The sequence below is a fragment of the Cervus elaphus genome, chromosome 11, assembly GCF_910594005.1.
Source record: "Cervus elaphus chromosome 11, mCerEla1.1, whole genome shotgun sequence".
NCBI classification, from domain to species: Eukaryota; Metazoa; Chordata; class Mammalia; order Artiodactyla; family Cervidae; genus Cervus; species Cervus elaphus.
Window position 1 is genome coordinate 99,728,778 of NC_057825.1, and position 27,654 is coordinate 99,756,431.

At 51.1% G+C, this 27,654-nt stretch overlaps 2 protein-coding genes across 7 annotated transcripts in view; both read right to left on the reverse strand.

Moving 5' to 3' along the window:
- CNNM3 (cyclin and CBS domain divalent metal cation transport mediator 3) overlaps nucleotides 1–13,670 on the reverse strand; it is a 43,158-nt gene extending 29,488 nt beyond the window's left edge. For all 5 annotated transcript variants that reach the window (XM_043918690.1, XM_043918689.1, XM_043918688.1 and 2 more), the window contains exon 1: nucleotides 10,808–13,670. In XM_043918690.1, coding sequence (XP_043774625.1) covers nucleotides 10,808–12,170 — 1,363 coding nt within the window. In that variant the 5' untranslated portion in view covers nucleotides 12,171–13,670. The remainder of the gene's footprint in view (nucleotides 1–10,807) is intronic.
- A 1,644-nt stretch (nucleotides 13,671–15,314) lies between these two features.
- The window catches only part of CNNM4 (cyclin and CBS domain divalent metal cation transport mediator 4), a 36,497-nt gene continuing 24,157 nt past the window's right edge, over nucleotides 15,315–27,654 (reverse strand). Inside the window, exons 2-7 of one of the 2 annotated variants that reach the window (XM_043918693.1) lie at nucleotides 25,307–25,450; nucleotides 24,933–25,067; nucleotides 23,777–23,946; nucleotides 23,486–23,582; nucleotides 18,370–18,551; nucleotides 15,315–17,865 (exon numbers count right to left, since the gene is read on the reverse strand). In XM_043918693.1, the coding sequence (XP_043774628.1) occupies nucleotides 17,668–17,865; nucleotides 18,370–18,551; nucleotides 23,486–23,582; nucleotides 23,777–23,946; nucleotides 24,933–25,067; nucleotides 25,307–25,450 (926 nt within the window). In that variant the 3' untranslated portion in view covers nucleotides 15,315–17,667. Of the gene's footprint in view, nucleotides 17,866–18,369; nucleotides 18,552–21,727; nucleotides 21,967–23,485; nucleotides 23,583–23,776; nucleotides 23,947–24,932; nucleotides 25,068–25,306; nucleotides 25,451–27,654 lie in introns of those variants that run through there. The other variant, XM_043918694.1, reaches the window with a different exon arrangement.

The following is a 27,654-nucleotide window of genomic DNA, read 5'->3' on the forward strand; positions in this document are numbered from 1 at the left end:
GGGCGGCTGAGACACCACGCGCACTCCCCACGCTCGCCACGAGCGGGGGCAAACCCGGGGCGGCTGAGACACTGCGCGCACTCCCCACACTCGCCGTGAGCGGGGGCAAACCCGGGGCGGCTGAGACACCGCGTGCACTCCCCACACTCACCGTGAGCGGGGGCAAACCCAGGGCGGCTGAGACACTGCGCGCACGGCCCACACTCGCCAGGGGTACTTGTTTGCCGTGCCCCTCCCTCCCCACAGCAGGACTGAACAAGCGAGCCTAAAAAAGTGACCACCACCGCCCCCTTGTGTCAGGGCGGAAGTTAGACACTGAAGAGACCACCAAACAGAAGAACCCAAGATAAACAGAGGGGAACCGCTTTGGAAGTGACAGGTGCAACAGATTAAACCCCTGGAGTTAGCACCGACTACACTGGAAGGGGCCTATAGACCTTGAGAAGTATAGGCTGGAACAGGGAGCTACCTGAAACTGAACTGACCCCACACTGCCTGCAACAGCTCCAGAGAAATTCCTAGATATATTTTACTATTATCATTCTTTAATTTTTAAAAATTTTTAAGTCCTTTCTTACTCCTTCAATTTTAATCTTTATAACCTACTACTACCTTGCAAAAAAAAAAAAAAAACCCTATTTTTTAAAGCAAATTTTATATATATTTTTTATAATTTTTGTGATTTTGTTTTGTTTTTTTAATATTAAATTTTTGAGAGTCTAACCTCTACTCTAGATTTTTAATCTTTGCTTTTTGGTATTTGTTATCAATTTTGTACCTTTAACAATCCAACCTTCAGTAGCCATTTTTACTTAGGAGTGTGATTACTGGCTTGATTGCTCTCTCCCCCTTTTGACTCTCCTATTTCTCCCACAGGTCGCCTCTACCTCCTCCCTCCCCCTTCTCTTCTCTACCCAACTCTGTGAATCTCTTTGGGTGTTCCGGGCTGTGGAGAACACTTAGGGAATTGATTACTGGCTAGACTGGTCTCTCTCCTTTAGATTCCCCCTCTTCTCCTCCTGGTCACCTCTATCTCCTTCTTCCCTCTCCTCTTCTCCATGTAACTCTGTGAACCTCTCTGGGTGTTCCGGGCTGTGGAGAAACTTTTCATCATTAACCTAGATGTTTTATCATCAGTGCTGTATGGATGAAGAAGTATTGAAGCTACTGTAAGAATAAGACTGAAAGCCAGAGGCAGGAGGCTTAAATCCAAAACCTGAGAACAGCAGGGAACTCCTGACGCCACAGAACATTAATCGACAAGAGCGCATCCAAGAGCCTCCACACCTACACTGAAACCAAGCACCACCCAAGGGCCAACAAGCTCCAGAGCAAGACATACCACACAAATTCTCCAGCAACACCGGAACATAGCCCTGAGCTTCAATATACAGGCTGCCCAAAGTCACACCAAACCCACAGACACCTCAAAACTCACTACTGGACGCTTTGTTGCACTCCAGAGAGAAGAAATCCAGCTCCACCCACCAGAACACCGACGCTAGCTTCCCTAACCAGGAAACCTTGACAAGCCACTCGTCCAACCCCACTCACTGGGAGGAACCTCCACAATAAAGAGGAACCGCAAACTACCATGATACAGAAAGACCATCCCAAACACAGCAATCTAAACAAGATGAAAAGGCAGAGAAATACTCGGCAGGTAAAGGAACATAATAAATGCCCACCAAACCAAACAAAAGAGAAAGAGATAGGAAGTCTACCTGAAAAAGAATTCATGATAATGATAATAAAAATGATCCAAAATCTTGAAAACAAAATGGAGTTACAGACAAATAGCCTGGAGACAAGGATTGAGAAGATGCAAGAAATGTTTAACAAGGACCTAGAAGAAATAAAAAAGAGTCAATCAATAATGAATAATGCAATAAATGAGATAAAAAACACTCTGGAGGGAACCAACAGTAGAATAACTGAGTCAAAAGATAGGATAAGTGAGGTGGAAGACAGAATGGTGGAAATAAATGAAGCAGAGAGGAAAAAAGAATTAAAGGAAATGAAGACAACCTCAGAGACCTCTGGGACAATGTCAAACACCCCAACATTCGAATCATAGGAGTCCCAGAAGAAGACAAAAAGAAAGGCCATGAGAAAATACTTGAGGAGATAATAGTTGAAAACTTCCCTAAAATGGGGAAGGAAATAGAACCCAAGAGAGTCCCAAACAGGATAAACCAAAGGCAAAACACCCCAAGACACATACTAATCAAATTAACAAAGATCAAACACAAAGAACAAATATTAAAAGCAGCAAGGGAAAAATAACAAATAACACACAAGAGGATTCCCATAAGGATAACAGCTGATCTTTCAACAGAAACTCTTCAGGCCAGAAGGGAATGGCAGGACATACTTAAAGAGATGAAAGAGAAAAACCTACAACCCAGATTACTGCACCCAGCAAGGATCTCATTCAAATATGAAGGAAAAATCAAAAGCGTTACAGACAAGCAAAAGTTCAGAGAATTCAGCACCACCAAACCAGCTCTTCAACAAATGTTAAAGGATCTTCTCTAGACAGGAAACACAGAAAAGGTGTATAAGCTCAAACCCAAAACAACAAAGTAAATGGCAACAGGATCACGCTTATCAATAATTACCTTAAATGTAAATGGGTTGAATGCCCCAACCAAAAGACAAAGACTGGCTGATGGATACAAAAACAAGACACCTATATATGCTGTCTATAAGAGACCCACCTCAAACCAAGGGACACAGAGAGACTGAAAATGAAGGGCTGCAAAAAGATATTTCACACAAATGGAGACCAAAAGAAAGCAAGAGTAGCAATACTCATATCAGATAAAATAGACTTTGAAATAAAGGCTGTGAAGAGAGACAAAGAAGGACACTAAATAATGATCAAAGGATCAATCCAAGAAGAAGATACGACAATTATAAATATATATGCACCCAACATAGTGAAGTGAAAGTCACTCAGTCATGTCTGACTCTTGCGACCCCATGGACTGTAGCCTGCAAGGTTCCTCTGTCCATGGGATTCTCCAGGCAAGAATACTGGAATGGGTTGCCATTTCCTTCTCCAGGGATCTTCCCGATCCAGGAATTGAACCCATGTCTCCTGCACTGAAGGCAGATTTGTGACCCCATGGACTGTTATAGTCCATGGAATTCTCTAGGCCAGAACACTGGAGTGGGTAGCCTTTCCCTTCTCCAGGAGATCTTCCCAATCCAGGGATCAAACCCAGGTCTCCCGCACTGCAGGCGGATTCTTTACCAGCTGAGCCACAAGGGAAGCCCAGAGTTAGTAAAGTACAGCAGAAAACGTGTTCGCTAGGAGAACAAAGAACTAGAGCTCCAAGCATCCTTACCTTGTCCTGAAGGATCCCGGACGAGCCCCCAAGATGAAAGGTTGTTGCTGAATCACGCAAAGACACCGGGACTCTTGGCCTCCGGAGGAGAAGAATTCAATCTGGGGCCAGAGACAAGGCTTGATTGTGCAGAGCTTTTGTGTAATAAATTTTTATTAAAGTGTAAAGGAGACAGAGAAAGCTTCTGACACAGACATCAGAAGGGGGCAGAAAGAGTTCCCTGCACCCAACATAGGAGCACTGCAATATGTAAGGCAAATGCTAACAAGTATGAAAGGGGAAATTAAGAGTAACACAATAATAGTGGGAGACTGTAATACCCCACTCACACCTATGGATAGATCAACTAAACAGAAAATTAGCAAGGAAACACAAACTTTAAGTGACAAAATGGACCAGTTAGACCTAACTGATATCTATAGGACATTTCACCCCAAAACAATGAATTTCACCTTTTTCTCAAGTGCACACAGAACCTTCTCCAGGACAGATCACACCCCTGGGCCATAAACCTAGCCTTGGTAAATTCAAAAAAACTGAAATCATTTCAAGCATCTTTTCTGATCACAATGTGGTAAGATTAGATGTCAATTACAGGAAAAAAACTATTAAAAATTCCAACATATGGAGGCTAAACAACACACTTCTGAATAACCAACAAATCACAGAAGAAATCAAAATATGCATACAAATGAATGAAAATCAAAACACAACAACCCAAAACCTATGGGACTCAGTAAAAGCAGTGCTAAGGGGAAGGTTCATAGCAATACAAGCTTACCTCAAGAAACAAGAAAAAAGTCAAATAAATAACCTAACTCTACACCTAAAGCAACTAGAAAAGGAAGAAATGAAGAACCCCAGAGTTAGTAGAAGAAATCACAGAAATTAGAGCAGAAATAAATGCAAAAGAAATAAAAGAGACCATAGCAAAAATCAATAAAGCTAAAAGCTGGCTCTTTGAGAAGATAAATAAAACAGACAAACCATTAGCCAGACTCATCAAGAAACAAAGGGAGAAGAATCAAATCAACAAAATTAGAAATGAAAATGGAGAAATCACAACAGACAACACAGAAATACAAAGGATCATAAGAGACTACTATCAGCAACTATATGTCAATAAAATGGACAACTTGGAAGAAATGGACAAATTCTTAGAAAAGTATAACTTTCCAAAACTGAACCAGGAAGAAACAGAAAATCTTAACAGACCCATCACAAGCACGGAAATTGAAACTGTAATCAGAAATCTTCCAGCAAACAAAAGCCCAGGACCAGACGGCTTCACAGCCAAATTCTACCAAACATTTAGAGAAGAGTTAAACCTATCCTACTCAAACTCTTCCAGAAAATTGCAGAGGAAGGTAAACTTCAAACTCATTCTATGAGGCCACCATCACCCTAATACCAAAAGCAGACAAAGATGCCGCAAAAAAGGAAAACTACAGGCCGATATCACTGACGCAAAAATCCTTAACAAAATCCTAGCAAACAGAATCCAACAACGTATTAAAAAGATCATACATCATTACCAAGTGGGCTTTATCCCAAGAATGCAAGGATTCTTTAATATCCGCAAATCAATCAATGTAATACACCACATTAACAAATTGAAAGATAAAAACCATATGATTATCTCAATAGATGCAGAGAAAGCCTTTGACAAAATTCAACATCCATTTATAATAAAAACCCTCCAGAAAGCAGAAATAGAAAGAACATACCTCAACATAATAAAAGCTATATATGACAAACCCGCAGCAAACATTATCCTCAGTGGTGAAAAATTGAAAGCATTTCCCCTGAAATCAGGAACAAGACGAGGGTGCCCACTCTCACGACTACCATTCAACATAGTTTTGGAAGTTTTGGCCACAGCAATCAGAGAAGAAAAAGAAGTAAAAGGAATCCAGATTGGAAAAGAAGAAGTAAAACTCTCACTGTTTGCAGATGACATGATCCTCTACAGAGAAAACCCTAAAGACTCCACCAGAAAATTACTAGAGCTAGTCAATGAATATAGTAAAGTTGCAGGACATAAAATTAACACACAGAAATCCCTTGCATTCCTATATACTAACAAGGAGAAAACAGAGAAATTAAGGAAACAATTCCATTCACCATTGCAATGAAAGAATAAAATTTTAGGAATAAATCTACCTAAAGAAACAAAAGACCTATATACAGAAAACTATAAAACATGGATGAAAGAAATCAAGATGACACAAATAGATGGAGAAATATACTATGTTCATGGGTCGGAAGAATCAATATAGTGAAAATGAGCATTCTACCCAAAGCAATCTATAGATTCAATGCAATCCCTATCAAGCTACCAATGGTATTTTTCACAGAACTAGAACAAATAATTTCACAATTTGTATGGAAATACAATAAAACTCAAATAGCCAAAGCCACCTTGAGAAAGAAGAATGGAACTAGAGGAATCAACCTTCCTGACTTCAGACTATACTACAAAGCTACAATCATCAAGACAGTATGGTACTGGCACAAAGACAGAAATATAGATCAATGGAACAAAATAGAAAGCCCAGAGATAAATCCACGCACCTATGGATACCTTATCTTCGACAAAGGAGGCAAGCATATGTAATGGAGAATAGACAATCTCTTTAACAAGTGGTGCTGGGAAAACTGGTCAACCATTTGTAAAAGAATGAAACTAGAACACTTTCTAACACCATACACAGAAATAAACTCAAAATGGATGCAAGATCTGAACGTAAGACCAGAAACTATAAAACTCCTAGAGGAAAACATAGGCAAAACACTCTCTGACATAAATCACAGCAGGATCCTCTATGACCCACTTCCCAGAGTAATGGAAATAAAAGAAAAAAATAAACAAATGGGACCTAATTAAAAGCTTTTGCACAAAGAAGGAAACTATAAGGTGCAAAGACAGCCTTCAGAATGGGAGAAAATAATAGCAAACGAAGCAACTGACAAAGAATTAATCTCAAAAATATACAAGTAGCTCCTGCAGCTCAATTCCAGAAAAATAAACAATCCAATCAAAAAATGGGCCAAAAAACTAAACAGACATTTCTCCAAAGAAGACATACAGATGGCTAACAAACACACGAAAAGATGCTCAACATCACTCATTATCAGAGAAATGCAAATCAAAACCACAATGAGGTACCATCTCACGCCGGTCAGAATGGCTGCTATCAAAAAGTCTACAAACAATAAATGCTGGAGAGGGTGTGGAGAAAAGGGAATCCTCTTACACTGTTGGCGGGAATGCAAACTAGTACAGCCACTATGGAGAACAGTGTGGAGATTCCTTAAAAAACTGGAAATAGAACTGCCATATGACCCAGCAATCCCACTCCTGGGCATACACACCGAGAAAACCAGAATTGAAAGAGACACGTGTACCCCAATGTTTATTGCAGCACTGTTTATAATAGCCAGGACATGGAAGCAACCTAGGTGCCCATCAGCAGACAAATGGATAAGAAAGCTGTGGTACAAATACACAATGGAATATTACTCAGCCATTAAAAAGAATACATTTGAATCAGTTCTAATGAGGTGGATGAAACTGGAGCCTATTATACAGAGTAAAGTAAGTCAGGAAAAAAAAAAACACCAATACAGTATACTAACGCATATATATGGAATTTAGAAAGATGGTAACAATGACCCTATATGCGAGAGAGCAAAAGAGACACAGATGCATAGAACAGTCTTTTGGACTCTGTGGGAGAAGGCAAGGGTAGGATGATTTGAGAGAATAGCACTGAAACATGTATATTATCACATGTGAAACAGATCGCCAGTCCAGGTTCGATGCATGAGACAGGGTGCTCAGCGCTGGTGCACTGGGATGACCCTGAGGGATGGGATGGGGAGGGAGGCAGGAGGGGGGTTCAGGATGGGGAACACATGTACACCCATGGCTGATTCATGTCAGTGTATGGCAAAAACCACTACAATACTGTAAAGTAATTAGCCTCCAACTAAAATAAATTAATTAATTTTTAAAAAAAGAAAGTTAAGCACTGAAGAATTGATGCTTTTTAACTGTGGTGTTAGAGAAGACTCCAAGAGTCCCTTGGATTGGAAAGAGATCAAACCAATCAATCCGAAAGGAAATCAGTCCTGAATCTTCACTGGAAGGACTGATGCTGGAGCTTCAATACTTTGGCCACCTGATGTGAAGAGCTGACTCATTGGAAAAGACCCTGATACTGGGAAAGATTGAAGGCAGGAGGAGAAGGGGACGACAGAGGATGAGACGGTTGGATGGCATCACTGACTCAATGGACATGAGTTTGAGTAAGCTCTGGGAGTTGGTGATGGACAGGGAGCCTGGTGTGCTGCAGTCCGTGGGGTTGCAAAGAGTCGGACACAACTGAGAGACTGAACTGAACTACACCTCCAGAAGTCTGCACTCCTCCTAGCAGCACGTGCACAAAACAATCAGCTGACACCCCAGGTCTGCACGCTGACTGAGGGGTGCCTCACAGGGGAAGGGGCCTCTTCCAGACTCTAAAGTTCCAGAAGAAACCACAATCTGAAAGAGAGAAAGGAATGGGGTCTGAAATGGTAACTGCCAAGACACCAGGGCCTTCTGCCTCAAGGAATTCAGAGGGACCCCTGCCTCATACACTTGGCAGAGAGACAGGAAGGGGACTGATTTCTGAAACCTCATGCACCAAGGAGGCTGCAATATGCTCTCTGTTCATGAGCAGAGGAATGAAGAAGAGGGCTGGGTTAATGAGGACTTCAGTGAGGAAACATAAAGCTAGCTGTCAAAGGACTGCATTTCACAGAAGTGGAGAGAGTTCAGGTGACACAGGAAAGATAAGGCTATCCAGCTCTGAGAATGGCCCTCACTCTCCACAGGAGTCAGGAGGTCAAGGGGACCAAAGAGTCCTCCATTCAACCGCCACACTGCATCCCCCCCACTACCTTCTAGAAGGGGGCTCTCCAGACCTGCCCCAAGGCCACCACCCCAGAACAGGAGCAGCCTGCACTGTGGCTGTCCCTCCCTACCAGCAACTTCCTACCAACATTTATACCCAAGCCCAGTGGACTCCGCCACATTAGAACCAAAGAGCAGAGCGTTCCTGGCGGTCCAATGGTTGGCTGAGATCCATGCTTCTGGCCGCAGGGGCAGCAGTTCAACCCCTGGTCAGGGAACTAAGATGCCACATGCCACACAGGCAAATTAAATAAATAAATGAAAACAGCAGAGAAAGGGGACATACGTAAAACTATAGCTGGTTGGAGTCACTGTACAGCTGAAATCAAAACAACACCGTAAAACAGTTTTCCTCTGATGAAAAATTTTTTAAAAGCTAACAAAGAAAAGGCGGGAAAACGGCACCAGAGCAGAAGGCCTCCCGCCCTGCTGGCCTCTCCTGGCCACCACGCTCTAGCGTCCCTCTGCAGCCATGCCTCCCTGAAGGCCCATCTCCTTCACTGCTGGCCCCACCCCGGCTTCCCCACGCCACACCACAACTGCTCTTGCAAGGTCAAGGGTATCCTGCTTGTTGGAGTCAAAGGACATGATGCAAGCCTCCTCTCCTGATCACTCTCCTTCCCTCCCCTCTTCTCAGCACCTGTCCTCACTGCCCACCCACCCCTGCCCTGCTAGTGCCCCTCTTTCAGCTAACAGGATCACTCCCTGGGACCACCGCCCCACCCACATCCAGATCCTTCCCTCCTGCTTGAGATTTTCACTTGTGCTTCACTGCACATGGGCTGCTCCTAGCAGCCCATGTCTCAGGCCACTGCACACACAAATTCCAGTGTTCACAACAAACTCATCTGCCTGCCCCGGCCCCAACCCCCAAGTCCTCTCTTCCTGCGTGTGCTCGGCCTCAGGGAAAGGCAAGGCCACCACCAAGCCAAAACCCACATTCATCCTCAGCTCCTTCTCCCGCCCCACAGCCCCTCAGCAAACCACAAAATCCTAAGCCCACCTTCCAATGCCCTCTTGGGTCTTCCTTTCTACGCTTGCTGAGCACCCTTGTTCAGGCTACCATCACCTCTCACTGGGCCCTCCCAACCACGGGGACCCCCCTACTCTGGTCTCCACACCAGTCAGTGATCTGTGGAAACCACTTAAAGAGGGTGCCACGCTCTGCCTGTAGCCACCGCCCTGGTGGTCAAGCCTGGCCTCAAGCGGAAAGATGGCAGCGGCAGGATGGTACCGTCCCCTGCTGACTCCAAGGCAGCCTGGCAGCCACACAGCCACGAGAACCACCACTGCCTCAGAAACTACTGTAATACTTGGAGATGGGCACTTGCTCCCGGGAGGCTCCTCTCCCCAGAGCAGGGCTGCAGGGCTACATTCTGAGGAAACTAGTAGAAGCACCCAGAGATTCTCAAGTGGAGCAGCCAGAGCTGCCCATCAAAATCTCCCACCCAATCCTGAGAAACAGTAGTAACAGTAACTGCCTAATTCTTCAAAACCCAAGCCTCTTGCAAGGATTAAAGGAGATGGTGCGTGAGGGTGGCCACTAGTGGCTGGCATACAGCAGTGCTAATGGTCATTAAGGCAGAGCTTTGCCTCCCTGCCCTGACAGTCCAGGGGCTCACAGGGAACCTCCTATGGGATCCTGGGACCTGCAGACTTCACAGCTGTCAGGAAGTCATTATGAGGGGCCTTGCTCACTTCTCGGCCTCAATTATGCAGTTTTTGTGGTCAAGCTCATTCTAAGTCCAAAAGTGTCCCCACAGAAGTTCAAGCATGATCAAGCCAAATTACCGAGAGGGAGACTGCAGGGGAACCCAAACCTTCACAATGGGAGGGTCTCAGTTTTCACCTGAACCGGGGTGAAAGGAGAGGACAAAATGTGGAGTTAAGAAAACTTGAGCCCTTACTTGGGTTTTAGTTTTTTGTTGTTGTTTTTTTTTTAAGGAAAGGGAGACTAACTGGTCTCCATGATCAAGTAGCTTCCGGTGAAATCAAAGTGGAAGCTTCTTTCACACTGCAGGAAGTATTGATCAATCATTCCCTTTTCACTGACCTTAACAATGATGCCCTGGAAACATCACAGGTTCAGCTAATTTGGTATTATACATGTGCAAACAACAGCGTCCAGGTATCTAGACCCTGTACTCTATGTTCTTTCAGTCTGGACCTGCCACAAAGCCCAAACCCACAAAAATGACCCGGTAAAGAGCCGGAAAGTTAGAGTTAAGTACACATACCTCCCCAAACTGGGTGCCTGCCCGGAAAAGATTTTTATTGTCTATAGTTCTGTCATTTTCGGAACGAAAGACTTTAAATGATATTTTTCAAGGTCATTCGGAGCTACAAAACCATCATCTTCATTAAAAGGGTGCTCAGAGGCCTCCCTGTCGTCCACCGCGTTGGGACCTTTCCCCAAGGCTTCCCTAAACCCCACTCCTTCTCTGGGGGGAGAACGCTGACATTCGCGTCCCCTCCGCGATTCCCCAGCACTTACCTCGCTTGAACTCCTCCAGGACGGCGTCCAGCTTGGTGTCGTTGAAGACGAAGTGGAGTGGGTGATTGTAGAAGCGGGTGATGGTGCTGAGCGGCGTGCAGTCTTCGGGGTCCACGAAAGCCAAATCCTTGAGATAGAGCATGTCCACGATGTTGGAGCGCTCGTCCTCGTACACGGGGATGCGCGTGTGGCCGCTCTGCATGATGCTGGCCAGGACGCCGAAGTCCAGCACGGTGCTGGCATCCAGCATGAAGCAGTCCTCGAGGGGCGTGAGCACGTCCTCCACTGTCCGGCAGGGCAACACGCCCTTGCTGAGATCGCTGTAGGGGTCGCCGCCGCCGCGCGCCAGCTCCAGCACGCGCTCGCGCAGCCTCCCTGGCCGCGTCGCCAGCTCCAGCAGCTGGCCCACCGGCAGCGCCACGGGCAGGGTGAGCAGCACCGCCAGGCGGCTGAGGATCAGCGCGCGCGGCGCCAGTGCCAACGTCCAGCGCCCGCTCACGGCAGCCGGCACCACCTCGCCCACCAGGAACACGAGCCCCGCGCTGCCTAGCACGGCGGGGACTGCGCGCTGGCCAGCCGCGCGGTACAGCAGAACCGCCAGCGCCGCCTGCGCCAGGCTGGCCAGCAGCAGCAGCGCGCCCAGGGCGCAGCCCGCCCAGCGCCGTGCAGGCTCCAGGCGCCGCGCCGCCGCACGCTCCGCCTCCGAGCCGCTCTCGCGCAGCACCTGCACCTCGGCGGGCGCCAGCGCCAGTGCGCTCAGCTGCAGGCCCCGCGCCAGAGCCGCCAGCGCCAACAGCCCCGCCGCCCCCAGGCCCAGAGCCCAGGGCGGCGCCTCCTCCTCGGCTGCCGAGCCGCCCGGCTCCACACGCACGGCCAGCAGCGCCGAGTGCGGGCGTGCGGCCTCGGCGCGCAGGCGCAGCAGTGCGCGCCACTCGCCCGTGAGGGCTGCCGCCTCTTCGGCCGCCGAACCGCCAGGCTCCCCGCGCACCGCCAGCCGCACAGAGTGCGGGCGCGCGTCCTCGGCGCGCAGGCGCAGCAACGCACGCCACTCGCCCGTGGGGGCCGCCGCTTCGTCGGGCGCCGCGGCCGGCCCGCCCTCGGGGCAACCCGCCCCCTCAGGAGCCACCCAGGACCAGGAGCTGTTGGAGAAGCCCGAGCCGAAGAGGCGCAAGCGGAAGGTGGCCTCCGGCGCTGCCCGCACCTCCCCTTCGTGCGCCCACCCCGCGCCCGCCGCTCCGTCCTCCTCTAGACAGACGCCCAGCACTCGCGGGTCCGGCGCCGCCTCGCCGGCGGCGTTGCCCAGGCAGAGCGCGGCGAGCAACCAGCCTAGCCGACCCGCCGCCGCCGCCGCCGCCGCCGCCATCGCCTGCTGCCCCCTCTCGGCCTCCCGCGCAGCCTACCTCTCCGCCTCCGCCGGGCCAATCGTCGCCAGCCCTGGAGTCTCCTCAGCCAATAGGCAGCGGGCGGGGGCGGGCCCCAGGGTCGGACTAGGCTGCGCCGGGGAGTAAACAAGCGGCGGCGAGATCCCGGGGCGGGCCGGGGGCGTGGGACTCTTGGCCCTGTGGGCCTGGGCCGCGGCAACCGGAGGACGCTGGGCGGCGAGCTGGCCCGCTGTCCGCGGGCGTCTGGTTCCCTCCGGCGGTCCCCAGCGCCGGGAGGCCAGGCCCGTACTCTGGGAAGTCCCTGGCTCGGGACTCGGGCCGCCGAGAGGAGTGGCGCTCCTGAAACAGCAGCTAGAGTATTCAACGAAGGGAGATGGTCCGTTTTCTCAGAAACCAACGACCCAAACCTCGAAGAGGGCTAAAAGAACCGGCGACTGGGCGTCGGAAGCTAAAGCTTATTTTAAGTATTCCTTGATCGCGCGCGACTCTGCTGTGGGTCTGGGACGTAAACACACAGTCCCTCCTTAGCTGAACTTGCACCCTGCCAGAGAGAACGAAGAACGTAAACACACGAAATCACTGCCTCATTGGAGCCTTGCAGTTACTTCGTTATTAAGACACTTTACCAGAGAAAAGTGAACGCTACTCGTGCACGGATGATGGATTCCAAAGCGACCAGCCTAATATCCTGTAGCCATCCCAGTCACACTAGGAGTTGGCATCTCTGTCAGGAATTACTGTATCTGGTCACTTCAATTCTAGCAGAGGATCCTTGGGAAAATAATTCCTAACGACGAACAGGAACTATTGAAGAGGATCCTCCCCGGATTGTTGTTTTAGAAGACTGTATGGTCCTTGACAGTATGGAATGTTCCTCAACCTGTTCTATGTGAACTTTACCTGGTTGGAAGGAAATGGACAAGCTAACAAGACTTCTCTATCAGTGTGCCAACAAAATGGTTTTTTTGTATTTTCTACATTTTAATGTATTTTCAACCTTCCTAACATAAGTAGACTGATAAGACGATCCATATGTGTTATTCAAAATGGGCTTTGCATGGACTGTATAGAAACACATATATTGTCATGAAAATACTATTAAAAAGCTTAGGCACTGTGGTCACAATTAAGTGAAATATACTTGTGTGGAAGGTAATGTGCAAAAATGAGTAAACCTGTGGTGAGTGACCAACATAAGTATTGTGTGAAAAATTCCAGAATAAGCTGCCAACAGAAGCAATTATGACCTTTGACCCTTTCCACCGGACTGGCATGCCTCTTTTGAAAAAATAATAATAGACTCAGTCCCTTTGGTTCACACTTGTCTCCAAGTCCAAATAAAAATGCTGACAGAGATAGAATGGACAACATAATTGAAATGAGCTACATGCCTGAAAAGTTAACCAGCAAAGAACAGTTCCAGAGACAAGGTGGGAAAAACACCCAGTACCTCTACACAGGGCTCTGACCTGTGACTTTTCCTCTGGGCTCAGGCTCCCTTGGAAAACAACCTTGTAACTTATTTTGGCAGGGAAACCTTTAGATAGAACAATCAGATCACACTTGGAAAACACGAATGATGATTTAAACCATGAGACCCAAGGATCCAGCGCAGGGCAAACAAAGTTGCCCATGAATGACCTTCTATGAACAACATAGGTCCCACACCACTTTCCCAGCTTCTCTCTTCCTTGGCTCTGCACCATTCCTTGGTCCATTATTGCAGCATCGGTGGAGACACTTGTCACCAGACTTCCAGGTCCCTCATGGGCGATTTTCCTTTCTGGCCATTCAGCTCAAGACATTTCCATGTTTTATCGAAATATTTATTCTTGAGTTTTAAACCCATAACTATTGTGTGTGACCCCTGACTGACTCCTGCTTCTCTCTCACGTCTGTATACATCACTTCCTCCAGCCAGCTTTCCTCAACCATCTTTACTAGGTTCAGTCAAGGTTATAGGAGCAGCATGCTCCCCTCCAATAAAATCTGGTACTTACCTTCTGGTAAGGCCCATTCATTCGTTCATTCAACAAGTATTTCCTGCATCTGGTGCCTGCAGTGCACCAGATACTGCTCTAGCACTGGGACTGCTGTTGAAATAACAAATACCCTGACCTACTGGAGCTTAAGCTCTAGTGTAAGGACAACAAAAAATAAACAAATCCTTATTTTAATACCTGACAGTTGAGTTCGACAGAGAAAAAAACAAGGCAAGATGAGGAGACAGACAGAGGGATGGGGGCCAAGCTCTTTTGGGTGGTCTGATGGGGGAAGACTTCTTCAAGGAGGTAGCATTTGAACAGAGGCTTAGATGAAGTGAGGGGTGAGCCTCACAAAGACCTGGGAGAATAATCCAGGTGGAGAAGACAGCCTGAGGGGTTGGTGGCATGCAGCAGAGGCTGAAATGTGTGTAGGACAGATGGATGAATGAAATTTATTCTTGCCCACCTATACACAAGACTCTGCATTTGTTATTCCTTTTATCTGAAATGTCCTCTTTCCTTTCTGCCTATCCAATGCCTAACATTCCCCCCAGTTCCCCTCTTAAGCCAGGCTTCCTTGAGCCCCTGGCCTGGGCGCACTCGATTGTACCCACCGGCTGAGGCACCTGGGGGCACTGTGGGAGTCTGCCCGACTGAAGCCTCCGGAGTGGATATGCAGTGAGGTCCCTTCCAGGTGGGCTCTCCAGGGGTGGGCACTCCAACTTGGAGACCACAACCAGCCCCCAAGTCTGGACCGAGAGGCAACTGCTGTTCTTAAGACAATGCAATCATAGTTTCAGATCAAGCACCTTTCTCCTTCAGCCCCTAGAGGACAGAGGAGGGGCAATTTGCCCATTCCAGCTGTCCCTGACCCTCTGGTTTCCATTTTACTGGATTCCTAACGGTGGCAGTTGAGCACACTTGCTGTATCGGTCTAGCAGCAGCTGGCACTCTCTAGCTCCTGTGACAACAGCCTTGATTATGTTTTTGTAAGTTACATGTCCGTTTCTTTTTTTTTTTTTTTTTAGCGCTAAACAGTCCCAGGATGCTTGTCTCTTGCCCTGTCATAGCCAAGCACAGCCACTTCAAGCTCTGTGACAGGACCTGAGCTCAGACAGGCCAACTGCAGGCTCGCCAAGATTTATCCATATTTCATTTTTTTATTACCAATCAAAAATAAATTCCATATATCGTTTAGCAAATATTATCATTGTTTTGTGACAAAAGACACAAGAGTCATAACAACAAAACTCCCCGAGAGTCAAAACTCATAACAATGCCAAAATAAATCACAAAAATATACAAATTAAAATCTTATGCAAAATAAATACGAGTTACTTGCTACGGTGGCTGTGACTCGCCTACCCACATGGAGGCCTGCTGTTTGCGGAGGTCCCCCTTCCATGGGAAGACACGCAGGGCTGGGCCAGGTCCAGGGTACGGCTCAGCCCAGGAACCAGAGGCTGGAATAGGAAATGAGAAATTGCACTGGGAAGAGGAAGTCATCGGACCAGTAATATTGGAAATAACCATGACCCTCTGCAAAAAGTGATTATAAATGGGGACAGGGAGAGGTGGGGAGGAGGGACCATCTCTTGAGAGCATCTGTGTGTGCAGAGAGGTAGCCGTGGAAGTGTGTGTACCTGCTCCATGGACTTCACACACAAACACTAGGTTCGGGCAGTGGGTGGGCTCAGGCAGCACTCAGACCCCAGGAAAACCGTACTGCAAGCCCCCATGTGGATGCGGAGAGCAAGCTGCTCCTGCAGAAAACTAAGGGGTTTCCCTGGACAGGGCACGAAGGTCTGGTGTCTTCCTTGTGGCCGAGAACCCACAGGTGTCACCACCTTCTCCCCAGACTTGTGGGAATCACTTCTGTCACTGGTGAGGCCTGTTACACTGACCAGGGCCCAGCGTGCTTGGTGCAAGGCGTTTCCCGGTCACTGCCAGCAGAGCACTTCGGGTACCAGGTCTCACGGGTTGAGGAAAGACATGAATAAACATGCGGGAAGGCCTGCGAGGCTCCCTCCTCTGTTCCAGGCCCCCCAGCAACCGTTCCACCCAAGCAAAGGGTCAAAGCGGACCTCGGTCCCACAGCCTCCCCGACAGTGGGAAGCCTGCTGCTCAGGGAGAAGGTGCGGGACTGCAGATGGGGCTGGGGCACCCAGGGTCCAGCACCACGGCCTTCAGCAAAGACCAGGATGACAGCTCACATTAGGATCACACACGTGGGTAGGACGGGGCTGCTGGCTGGGTGCCTTCTAGGTGGAAACCTCCTTTCCCGGGTTCTGTAAGTGCGTGAACAAGGTCAGGTGAGCCTTGGCCACAGAGGAAAGGGCATGAAGAACCGACTTGTGTTGGCTTCCTACACGTCCTCCTGACCTCAATCCCCAAGAGACACTGGGGTTTGGGATTAGAAGCAGGGAATCTGGAGAGAAGGGCTTTGTGGGTCAGTAATGAGACTTGACTTTGGCTATGGGGTGGGAGGGGGATGAACTGACTGCTAACAATGTAGATGCTCATGACCAAGTTCCCTCCTGGCCCCGAAAAGAGCATCACAGGTAAACCTCACAACACAGACACTCTCCCCACCGGGGGAAAACCTTTGGTGAAACTGAGGGCAGGGCCTGGGGAGCAGTCTGGTTAGCAGTCTTAATGGTGTGAGACCCCGCCTAATACTTCGGAGTCAGTCCCACGACAAGGGGAGAGCTGTCCAAAGGGGTGGACGTGAGGCAGACCGTGGGGACAGGGCTGAGAGGCCTCGGCCCAGCCCAACTCACCAGGAGACCCCATCAGCAGAGTTCTAGGAGGTTCCTGGGTCCAGCGATTGACAGGAGGAGGCGTGCTCCTCTCCACAGTTGGGACTGTCACCTCCCTGACCAGGGTTCCCAGAAAAATCCCTTGGCCTCGGTGACGACAGGTGAGCCTCAGTGTGCGTCCAGGCAGTTGTTCTCAGCGCTATTTGGTTCTTTGCTTCCTGGGAAGAACTGTCTTCTCTCCCAAGAAGAAATCTTCCTCCAGGAGGCTGCAGTGGTGCCATCTCTGGAGGACGTGGAAGAGGAGTAGGGAGAGTTGGCTCCCTGAGTCAGGGATGCAGCCAGAAGGTCACAACTGGGAGCACATTATGGCTATTGCTTCCCGGGGTGAGAAACCCTACCCCTTTCAGAGTTTCTGTGGAAAAAAAAATTGCTTTTAAAGTTCCTTAACCCTGTCTTCCCTTCCCCCTGACATTTAAAAAGAGGTGCAACGAGCTGAGTTTAGGCGCGCTCCTGGTCGCCGGTATACTGCCCCGCAGTCCGGGGCCGCGCAGCTGCCACCTCCGAGCTGTTCAGAGGACCCTGTCAGAGACCAGGTCCCCCTCCGGCAGGGGGCCCTCTGGCTGCTCAGTCAGACAGGGTAACTGTGCCCCTTCCGGCCTAACAGGCCCCCTGTCCTCTTGTGGGCCCACTGGGGAGGCCCCCGCGGGGCTGGCGGGGGACCCCGGGCCCTCCTGTCAGATGGCGCTCTCGTGAGACGTCCGGTGCAGCAAGGAGTTGCGCTCATTCAGCAGGTTCGTGGTCTCGTCCGCCGGCGGCGGCTCGGCCTTGTCAGCTGAGTTCTCGGTGCAGAGGGTGCACCCGTCCAGGGGGAACTGGGGGCAGTTCTCCATGCGTGAGGCCAGCAGCCCGTTCTGGTACTGTTGCCGGGTGATCTGCAGGGGGGTGGGCAGGGGTGGGGTGGTCACTGAGAGCAGGGTTGGGGGGCCAGGGAAACGTGGCCGGGATGGAAGCTGAGTCCAGGAAAGAAGGCATGACCCAGGGCAGAGGGTCTCAGAAGCACCCCCACCAAAGAGTGAGAAGCCAGAGTAGGAAGGACACACATCCCAGGTCCGGGCCCGCCGTGCTGGACCTGCGTGTGCCGTGTGCTCAGCTTCAGTCATGTCCGACTCTTTGCAACCCCATGGACTGTAGCCCACCAGCCTCCTCTGTCCTTGGGATTCTCCAGGCAAGAATGCTGGAGTGGGTTGCCATGCCCTCCTCCAGAGGATCTTCCCAACTCAGGGATCTTGTGTTTCCTGCATTGGCAGGTGGGTTCTTTACCACTAGCAACACCTGGGAAGCCTATCCATGCTGGGTGCGGTGGATCAAAGAAGCTGCCGATGGACTGGAGGCAGAGGACGGGGCTGCCCCAGGCAGAGGGCTGTGGGAGTGCTCACCTTAATGTATTGGAGGTCCATGAGTGCCCGCACGCTGAAGTCAGAGATGTACTGGCCCAGGATCGAGCTGCCAAACTGGTTGCTGCTGCCTGCCAAGGGCACAGTGCTTGCCGTTTCTGAGCGGTCTGGGTAGCTGAGGGAGGCCGAGCGGCTGAGGGCCGTGGGGTGGGATGGGGAGCGGTCTGTGGTGGGGAGAGAGACCGTGAGGTCAGGGGCCGGCCTGGTGCCCCTCACAGCCTCCTGTCCAACCTTGTCCCTCAGACGCCTGGGCAGTGGTGCCCTCACTGGAAACGGGAAGGAGTTCTTGGGTGCAAACAAAGCCCTTACTCAAGGTCTGACTTCATCAGAGCAAACGAGTTAGTGTGTTTAGAAGTGTTGTGCAGTAAGTATTCAAAAGTCTACCTGAACAGAGAACAAAACAGAAAACAAAAACCTGAGACACAGAAAGTTTATGTCTACAAAAGCTCTCATTTCCCCCGACAAGTAATGAGGCAGGGGCAACACAGAGATGGCCCGAGTGTGGTAGACAGCATCTCAATGCCCGCTTCTGTCAAGGGATGTAAACTGCACACTTTTAAACTATATGAAGAGGAAAACCTACAGTTTGTACTCTCTCACCATACATACAGACACCCCCAACGTGACACCCTGCTCGTATCTCAAAATGCTTCTAAGAGCTCAAAACCGTGTTCCATGAGACTTGTGTGTGGAACAGTCCTGCCTGTGTCTGCTGAGCCCAGCCAGTCTGGCAGGGGGATGGAGGCAGCAGACTCTTCTCACAGGAACCTGGAGGCCCCAGAGCTCCAGCTTCCCACGCTGGGGTGCCTGGAGACTGATCCCAGTCTCCATCCCATGAGGCAGAGCCCTGGGGTAGCTATGGCAGTGCCTCTTCCCATCACTAGGGGCAGAACAGGCTTCATTCAGCTGATAGTAACCAGGAAAAGGGAATGGCTCAACCTCCAATGAGGAAGGAACCAGCTCCTTATTTTGCAAAAGCAAGGGCACACACATGATTGTACCTCATTAGCTCGTATTTTGGGGGAACATTAGGAGAACAATGAAATGCACCAAGAAGTTAATTGTGAAGGCATGCTGGCTTGTTTTAAACAAACAGATAGTGGCCTAAGCTGATTTGCTTAGTTAACTACTAACTTACTAATGACTCAGTTAACTATTCTAACAAACAGCCCAGTGAAAAAAGCAACCACTGAGTCTAGGTGACTGACTGAACCAACTGAGACTGAATTCAGTAATACTCCCCATCTGAATTTCATTCATAAAACTAGGAACACACAGTCTGGATATTCCAAGATGGGTAGCATACAACAGCAATCCCCAACCTTTCTAACACCAGGGTCCAGTTCCATGCAAAACAATTCTTCCATGGACCAGGGTGAGGGGGGATGGTTTTGGGACAATTCGAGGACACTACATTTACTGTGCACTTTATTTCTATTATTATTACATCAGCTCCACCTCGGATTATCAGGCATTAGATTCCGGAGGTTGGGGACCCCTGGTATACAACCACTAGAGGACCATGTGCATCTATCACTCATTCAAACTTAAGTTAACACCTTGAAGGTCAATATTTCTTACTGTTTAACATTAATTATTTTGATGACATAATGCTTTTAATTAATGCTTATTAACACTCCAGAGATAGGAAGTGAATTTAAACCAACATACATTAGTCACATGGTCTGTTAAAACAGAGGTCCTAGGAATTTAAAAAATACGAAGTTTTGTTTCTGAATAATGAAATTATGATACTTAATTTTCTTAGGATTTTTCCTAATTTTCTAAATAAGCTATGTTACTATTAAAACAAACCCAAAAAAGTAACAAAAAAAACCCAGGCGATTTTGACTTGGTAATTCCATCTCTGGAAATAATATTCTAAGGACATAATCTTAAACACAGAAGAAGTTTTTCCATAAAGAGGTCTACATCACGCCATTATTTAGAATACAGACCCCCATGAACATGCATAAGGGGGAAGTAACAAACGAAGGCACTTCTGCATGGTGAGACCCTGCATAGCTCTAACTAGAAAGCTTATGGAAAAGTGTCTCTGGTCCCATATCAGGTAAAGACATGAGGATTCAAGCCATACGTGTGTCAACCCCGCCATCTATGAGACAGGAGCAAGTGCGGGAGAGGAGAGTGAGGCTGAGGGGCTGGCCAGTGAAGACCGACGCCGTCCACTCCGTTCTCACCAGGCAGCCTCCCGCTCAAAGGCCACTCATCACAGCCAAAAGTTGGCTCTGTCTGAATGGGACCAGTGACTGCTAAGTCACCTTTTTACTTTTTTAAGAGAATCAGTTTTTTTTTAAAGTGTGCTTTCGTATATTTAAGAAGGAAAATAGCCCAACTGTATGAACATCAGTGGGAAACAGGTGCCTGAAATGATAGGTTTCTAGGACAGCCAGGGCCGCGGGCGCTACTTTAAGCTATGCAGGGAAACTGGAGCTCAGAGACACTCGCTGTGCTCCTCTCCCCCGGGCGCAGCAGCCCAGGCCACGGGTCTGACATCAGGACCTCTGCTGCCCCAGTGTACACGGGATACGGGAATCCCATGAACTGAAAGATGCTGGGGCCAACATGGTTCCCAGCGACCCTGGTTCAGCGCTCAGGAGTGTGACCTGAGGAAGGCCAGAAACAGCACAGGGCCTTTGGCCTTTTCCCAAATGCTTCCTGGTTTCACTATAATAGAGAAAGTACAAGTAGTAATTGAGCTCTAGCTAAACATTTTATATCAATTCTCTTGCCTACTGCGGCCAACAATTCTTAAGAAGTGGGTACATGTCTTGTTCCCATTTCACAGGAGGAAATCAAGACTCAGAGAAGGTCAGTCAGCTCCCAGACCCATTCAGCTGGTCTTGGCGGAGACGCCACTCAACCAGGGCAGTCTGACTGTGGCCGCACTTCTGACTCCAAGAGGCTGCCTCCCCCTGGCCAGTGGACACCATTTCAGCCACAGAATAAAAAAAGCAAAGCTTGTGAGGAAAGGTGGGAAGGGAAGCTTCTTTTAGAGAAAGTTGCATGTGTGTGTGCTCAGTCACTTCGGTCGTGCCCGACTCTTTGCAACCCTGTGGACTGCAGTCCCCCAGGCGCCTTGGTCCTTGGGACTCTCCAGGCAAGAATACTGAGAGGCGACAAGTCGTCCTGCTGGAGTCTGTGTGGCCCTGAGCAGCAGGGCTCACCTGGCCTGGCCAGGAACGGCCCTTCACTCCCAGCCTGTCACGTGCGGGTGTATGTGTGTGTGCACGAGTCTTCTCAAAGACTGAAGGACCCTCAGGGAAACCCTTCCAGGACCTGGGCAAAGGGACACAGTAACACAGAAGCCCAGGTCAAGCAGAACCAACACCTGTCAGGCTGGCCCACACATGTGACCGGGCGGGGCGGGGGGGGGGGGCACAGGTGCCGGGAGGAGGGGCGGAGGTGGCCCCAGTGCCTGCTGGGAGAGGTTAATGCAGCGGCAGGATGCAGGCGACAGGTGGCAGTGCGCATCGTCTAGCCGTGCCTCGTTACCTGAGAGCCAGGAGAGCAGGGAGTTCCGCTTGCCAGGCGGACACCCAACCAGGGTGGAAGGTACTGGAGCAAAAGAGGAGAAGGTCAGTGGTGGGAGGGTGGACACTGAGCCACAGGAACAGCAGGGAGAAGCAGACCTGCTGGGGGCCAGGCTGCCTTGAGCAGAGACGGGGTGCCATGGGAAAGGGGACCCGGCTCTGACGGGGAGGGTGCCCAGAGCCCACAAATGAGCCCTGACCAGAGAAGGGCGGAGCTGGCGGCGTGGGGCCAGAGCTCTCACAGTGAACACAGAGCCCCCAGAAATCACCTCCCCTCCCTTCCAGCCACTGACGTGGGAAGCAGGGGCCTCCAGGTCAAGACAGGGCCCAGGCCCCCAACCTGGCTCTGAGGCATCACTGCAGAGAAACAGCACTTAGAGCAATGTCCTGTGATGGTGTGCCCTGCTTTAGAAGGCTTCCCGAAGCTGGATGGTAAGAGGTCCTCCGAGGAGGGGCAGAGACGTCCTTCCCAGGCCTGGGGCACCTGGGCAGGGGCCGCCTGTTCCCAAACCCGGCTCTGGAGCCTTGTTTCCCATCCCCCTCCCTGCAGGTGCCTGCTCGTGCTGCTAGATGAGCTGAACTGTCAATACGCATGTGTGCCGGGCCGCCCACAGGGAGGTCTTCTTTGTCAAAGGATAGCAGCAGGCACAGCGTGGAGGCGCCCCTCTCCCCCTACCATGCGCCTGTGCTCAGCACCAAAGCAGACTTCCCCCTCCAGCCTGCAGAACCTGTGGCTGCTCTCAAGGCTTGGCGGCGTCACACCACTAGCGAGATGCCGAGTTGGGTGACACTGGGCCTTGTCTGCAGGGCGCCCACTCCAGCCACAAGGCCCCTCTGGTAACAGGAGCCTGAGCCACCTAACAGTGGAGAAGCAGAGGGCCCTGGAGTGGCAAGAGAGGCCTTCTCAGAGGCTGCCCAGTCCTTTCTCTGTCCCCGAGCTCCTTTATTCCATTAGAACTGACTCTTAACCAAAAGGCGGCGGCTCAGCCCCTTTACTGCATGGCCAACAGGCCCTGGCCTGGCCCCCGACCATGGGCGCCTCGGATTCCTTACCCCATCGACTCCCCTGGCCCGGTCTTCTCTAGTGAGGCCACACAGCTTCCTCCACCTGCCTCTCTCTCAACTGTTCTCCGCCGTCATGGCCACGGTGGCCTGCTTGCCCAGCTTGCCCACTCTGCTGCTATAGGTCCCCCTGCTCACGGGCCACTAATGGCCTCCTGCTTCGTATCATGAGCAAACGCCATTGACTTCCTGGGCCTCCCTGACACACACCCACCAGCTCCCTTGTCTTCTCCAGGCTGGTCTCACCATCTCAGAACACACTCTCAGCTCCCCTCCAGGCTCTGCTCAGAATCCCCTTCCCGTCTCCTCCCTCCACCCTCGGACCCCTGTCCCCACGGGCGAGTCATTTCTCCAGCCTACCTCCTCAAAGTCCAGGCCCTCACTGGCCACCCCTCCCCGAAGGCCCCAGGTTCTGGTGAGGGGGCAGCCCGCCCATATCCCGACCCCCTCCAGACGTGCTGGGGGGCGGTCCAACGACTCACCAGAAGGGGCCGAGGACAGGGCCATGGTCCCATAGTAGGAGAAGGCACCCGTCTCAAACTTCATGTTCTCCTTCCCAGCCTCCACCTCCACCTTCCCCTGAAAGGACACAGGTCATGGTCAGAGAGAGAGAGAACACCACCAGGGAGAAGAGCTGGAGGAGTGAGGCGTGAGTGGGGCTTCGGGCCCTGTGGAGGCGCTGAGACCCCGAGACCGCGAGGAGGCCAAGGGGGGCCTCCGGAGGAGGATGGGCAATGGGGGGTGGGCAGAGGGCACGGAGGGGGCAGGCCCACCTGCAGGATGAGGACGAAGTAGTCGGCTGGCTTGTTGCGCGTGTACAGGTAATGACGGACGTAGTGCTTGTTGTGCTCGTCAAACTTGAGCTCCTGGATGACGTCTGGGTACTTGAGCAGCCGCAGCAGGATCTTCTCTGATATCAGAGAAGGGCTGAACTGGGGGACCTCTGAGGGAGGAGAGAGGAGGGTTTCGCAGGAGGCCAGGCGGCACCTGGGGTCGGTCACACCTGTGCTGGACAGCTCCTCATCGCCTGGCCCTGCCTCCCCGGGGTGGGCAGGGGGTGCGCCCTTGGCTCTGGCCTCAGTAGACATGAAGCTGTCTGCCTGCTGGAACCATGGCTCCTGCACTAATAGAACATGACCTCGGGCACATTCCTTCACCTGAGTCTCAGTTTCCTCATCTGTAAAATGGGGATTTAAAACTTCATGGGGTCACTGCTTGCTGAAATGGGATAACAGACGTAAGACACTGAGACACGTGCTTGCCATGTGGGAAGTGCCTGGTACACATGACTAGTGCTGTTGTCAGATTCCACAGCATCCATATCCTGGCAGAAAAGTCACAGGATCACAGCTTCAGCAAGTGAGGGCGGGAAGGAAGTCAAGAGTGAGGGGAGAGGATGGGGCAGGCAGGCATTTTCCTATTTAATCACCCAGGTCTCCAAGGGAGCTATGAATCAGGGGTGAGAAGAGAGAAAAATGATTGACTGGGAGGTCAGGTCCCGTGGGACCCGGCAGATGTAGGCGGAGGGAGGTGGAGAGATGAGAACAGAGCAGGATCCAGGGGCTTGGAGAGGATGAGTGCTCAGGGCTGCAGGTACACCCACCGGGAGGCGGCATGTGGAAGGGTCTTCTTCTCCCTCCTCAATGGGGAACCTGGTGCCCACCTCCCATCCTCCCAGCATCAAACCTCCATAACAAACCCAGACGCTTCCTGGAAGTTTGCAGCAGCAACTCATTAACAGGGAAAATAAACTGCAGGGATGGTCAGGAGTGGGGGCGAATGAAGGGACAACGCCTCGCCCCCTTCCAGAGGCAGCCAAGCTTGCCCTGGGCCCTTCATCTGCCAGAGCCCTCTGGGGAGGAGAAGCCAGAACGGCTCCCTCCACGGCTACATTCTGCCCCTACCCGAAGGGCCCCCTCTTGCTCTTACCCGTGGACAAGAAGCGATGAGCAGCCAGAAGTAGCTGAGGTGAAATTTTCACCTTGAGTTCATTGTCAGCATCTTTGAAGGCTGAGAAGTCGCGCTTGTTCTTCTCAGAGACCCGTTTCCGGCTTCGGTTGTCAGCTGCAAGAGAGAATCTGGAACTGAGGCCAGCGTCCTGCAAGGACTCAGGAACAGACTAGAGTCCACCCGCCGGCTCCCAGCTTAGCGGGCCCTCCTTCCACCAGAAGCAGCAGCAGCAGCAGCATCTGGACTGAGACACAAAGGCCGGGAGGAAGGACGGCCCTGGCCTCACACTCAGCCTTCCCGTCCCAGGACAGCAGATGTCCGTCCGAGCGAGGCAGGTGGGGCGGGGAACTCACTGTACATATCAGACTCGTCCAGGATCTCGGACTTAATGATCTCCTCGATGACGTCCTCCAGGGTGACCAGGCCCAGCACTTCGTAGAAGGGGTCACCTTCGCCCTCGTTGTTCACCTTCTGCACGATGGCCAGGTGGGACTTCCCTGAGGAGAAAATGTAATAAGTTGGAGGAGCAGAGAGACCAGTCCTGAGACTCCTTGAACAAAATATTAACACATTTGGGGTCACGAGTCCTGAAGTTGTTGCTGAAAATGGATATTGCTTGTACAGAAAGGAAAACCAAAAGTATCTTTTAATTTAGGACCATGTGTTTAAATAGAATGAAGATGGCAAGTCCCAGCTTGGTGTGGTGTATCAGGGGCTCCTGGGAGGGGGAGAGCCCCACCCTGACAACCTGCAGACACAGACAGCCTCCGTCAGAGCCCCGAGTGTGCCGGGTGGACACGGGGCTCCCAGGGGGGCCTCAAGGGCCAGCCACGTTCCTTCAGCAAGTGCCCCTTGGCATAACTCCCCTGCGTGTACCCAGGAGCCATGATCCTGCCCAAGGCAAGGCTCTCAGTTCCCAAAGCCATTAACAAATTAGCCCAGGCTATAATTAGGCCAGGCAGGTACTATAATTAGAGGAGGGCCACCCTTGAACCCAAAACAAGAGAAAGTTAGGAGGTAGAGGGTGGGGAGGAAGGACCCTCCACAAAGCTGAGTGGAGTGGCAGCGCTTCCCAGGCCTTCTGGGGTCCCACGCTTCTCACAGGTCCCGAACCCCAGCAAGTGACAATGACAGGGCCCGGCCCCCACTCTGGGTTGAAAGGGACTGTGTGCCCCCCACACAGGGACATGGGTCTGGAGGGGCCTAAGGGGAAAAGAGCCGGAGGGCCGTGAAGGTCAAGTCAGGTCTCCTGCTCAGCTTCCCTTCCATGACCCAATCCTAGCCGTGACTCTGCACCGTGTCCCTGGAGGAGGTTCTCCAGGTCTCCAGGGTCGCAGGGAAGCCCAGCCCCAGGACGCATCTTCACAACTCCCACGGGCCTTGGAGAAGGAACAGAGAAATGCCACTTCCCATGACCAGCATTTTAAAAAATAAAGTGAAGAATCACAGAGTACACTACATGTGATGGGGGAAGTACTGCCCCTTTATGAAACCTTTCCACAATGTGCCAGTCACCGTGGTACATGGATTTCCAGTTGTGGTCAAACAAGGACTTCCCAGGTGGCACTAGGAGTAAGGAACCCACCTGCCAATGCAGGAGACATAAGAGATGCAGGTTCGATCCCTGGGTTGGGAAGATCCCCTGTAATAGGGAATGGCAACCCACTCCAGTACTCTTGCCTACGATATCCCATGGACAGAGGAGCCTGGCGGGCTACAGGTCATAGGGTCACAAAGGGTCAGACACGACTGAAGCGACTTAGCACGCACGCACATGGTCAAATAACTCTCAGCACCTTGCCAGGCAGAACCATGGCTAGACTAGATTAAAATTTCCCGAGGGTCTTGAGAGATGAGCCAGCAAGAGCTTGGCCAAGGTCCTCTGTAGGCAGCAGCCAGTCAGGGACTCGACCCTAGGGTCCAGCCCCCAGCCTCTTCACCTGCTGGGTGTAGCCCATACAGAAGTGCCCTCTGGAGTCAGAAACAATGTCCCCAGGGGCCTGGGGCAGCCAGTTAAACTATGTCATGGGGCGGCGCGGGGAACCAGGATTAAAGCAAGGTAGCTCTTGCCACTTTCGGACCTACATGCCCTAATTAAGCCTGGCAGTACCCAGTGCTGGGGAGACACACAGGTCCTCACAGGCACTCTGTTTGTTGGGCAGGTCTCTCGCTCATTTCAGCAGGCCAGACTGGCAGTGTGTCTCAAAATTCAGGGTTCCCAACCTTGGATCTGGAAATTTCAGGGGTAGGAACTTTTTCTATGGGTGTAATTTTCAAAATGCAGAGAAAGCAAAAGGGTTCATCAGAACATCCAACAATCTCAAACCTCAAGGGCAATGGATGGGGAGGGAGGTGGGAGCGAGGGTCAGAATGGGGAACACATGTACATCCGTGGCTGATTTATGTGAATGTATGGCAAAAACCACCACAATACTGTAAAGTAATTAGCATCCAATTAAAAGAAAAAATAAAGAAATAAATTTTCTTAAAAAGGCCATGGATCAGGGGCCACGGCCACTCTGGGAAGAATGCAGCAGAGCGGGGTGGACCAGGCGTGGGAGGAAGCCCTGCAGAGACTGTAAGGGGACGGGACGCATGGTGCCATCCGCAGACCTGCGGGGTGGCAGTGCTAAACCGCCGTCTCACTGTCGGGAGGCGGTAACGATGGTCACCTCTGGGGCTATCTGGAGTTTGAGGGAGG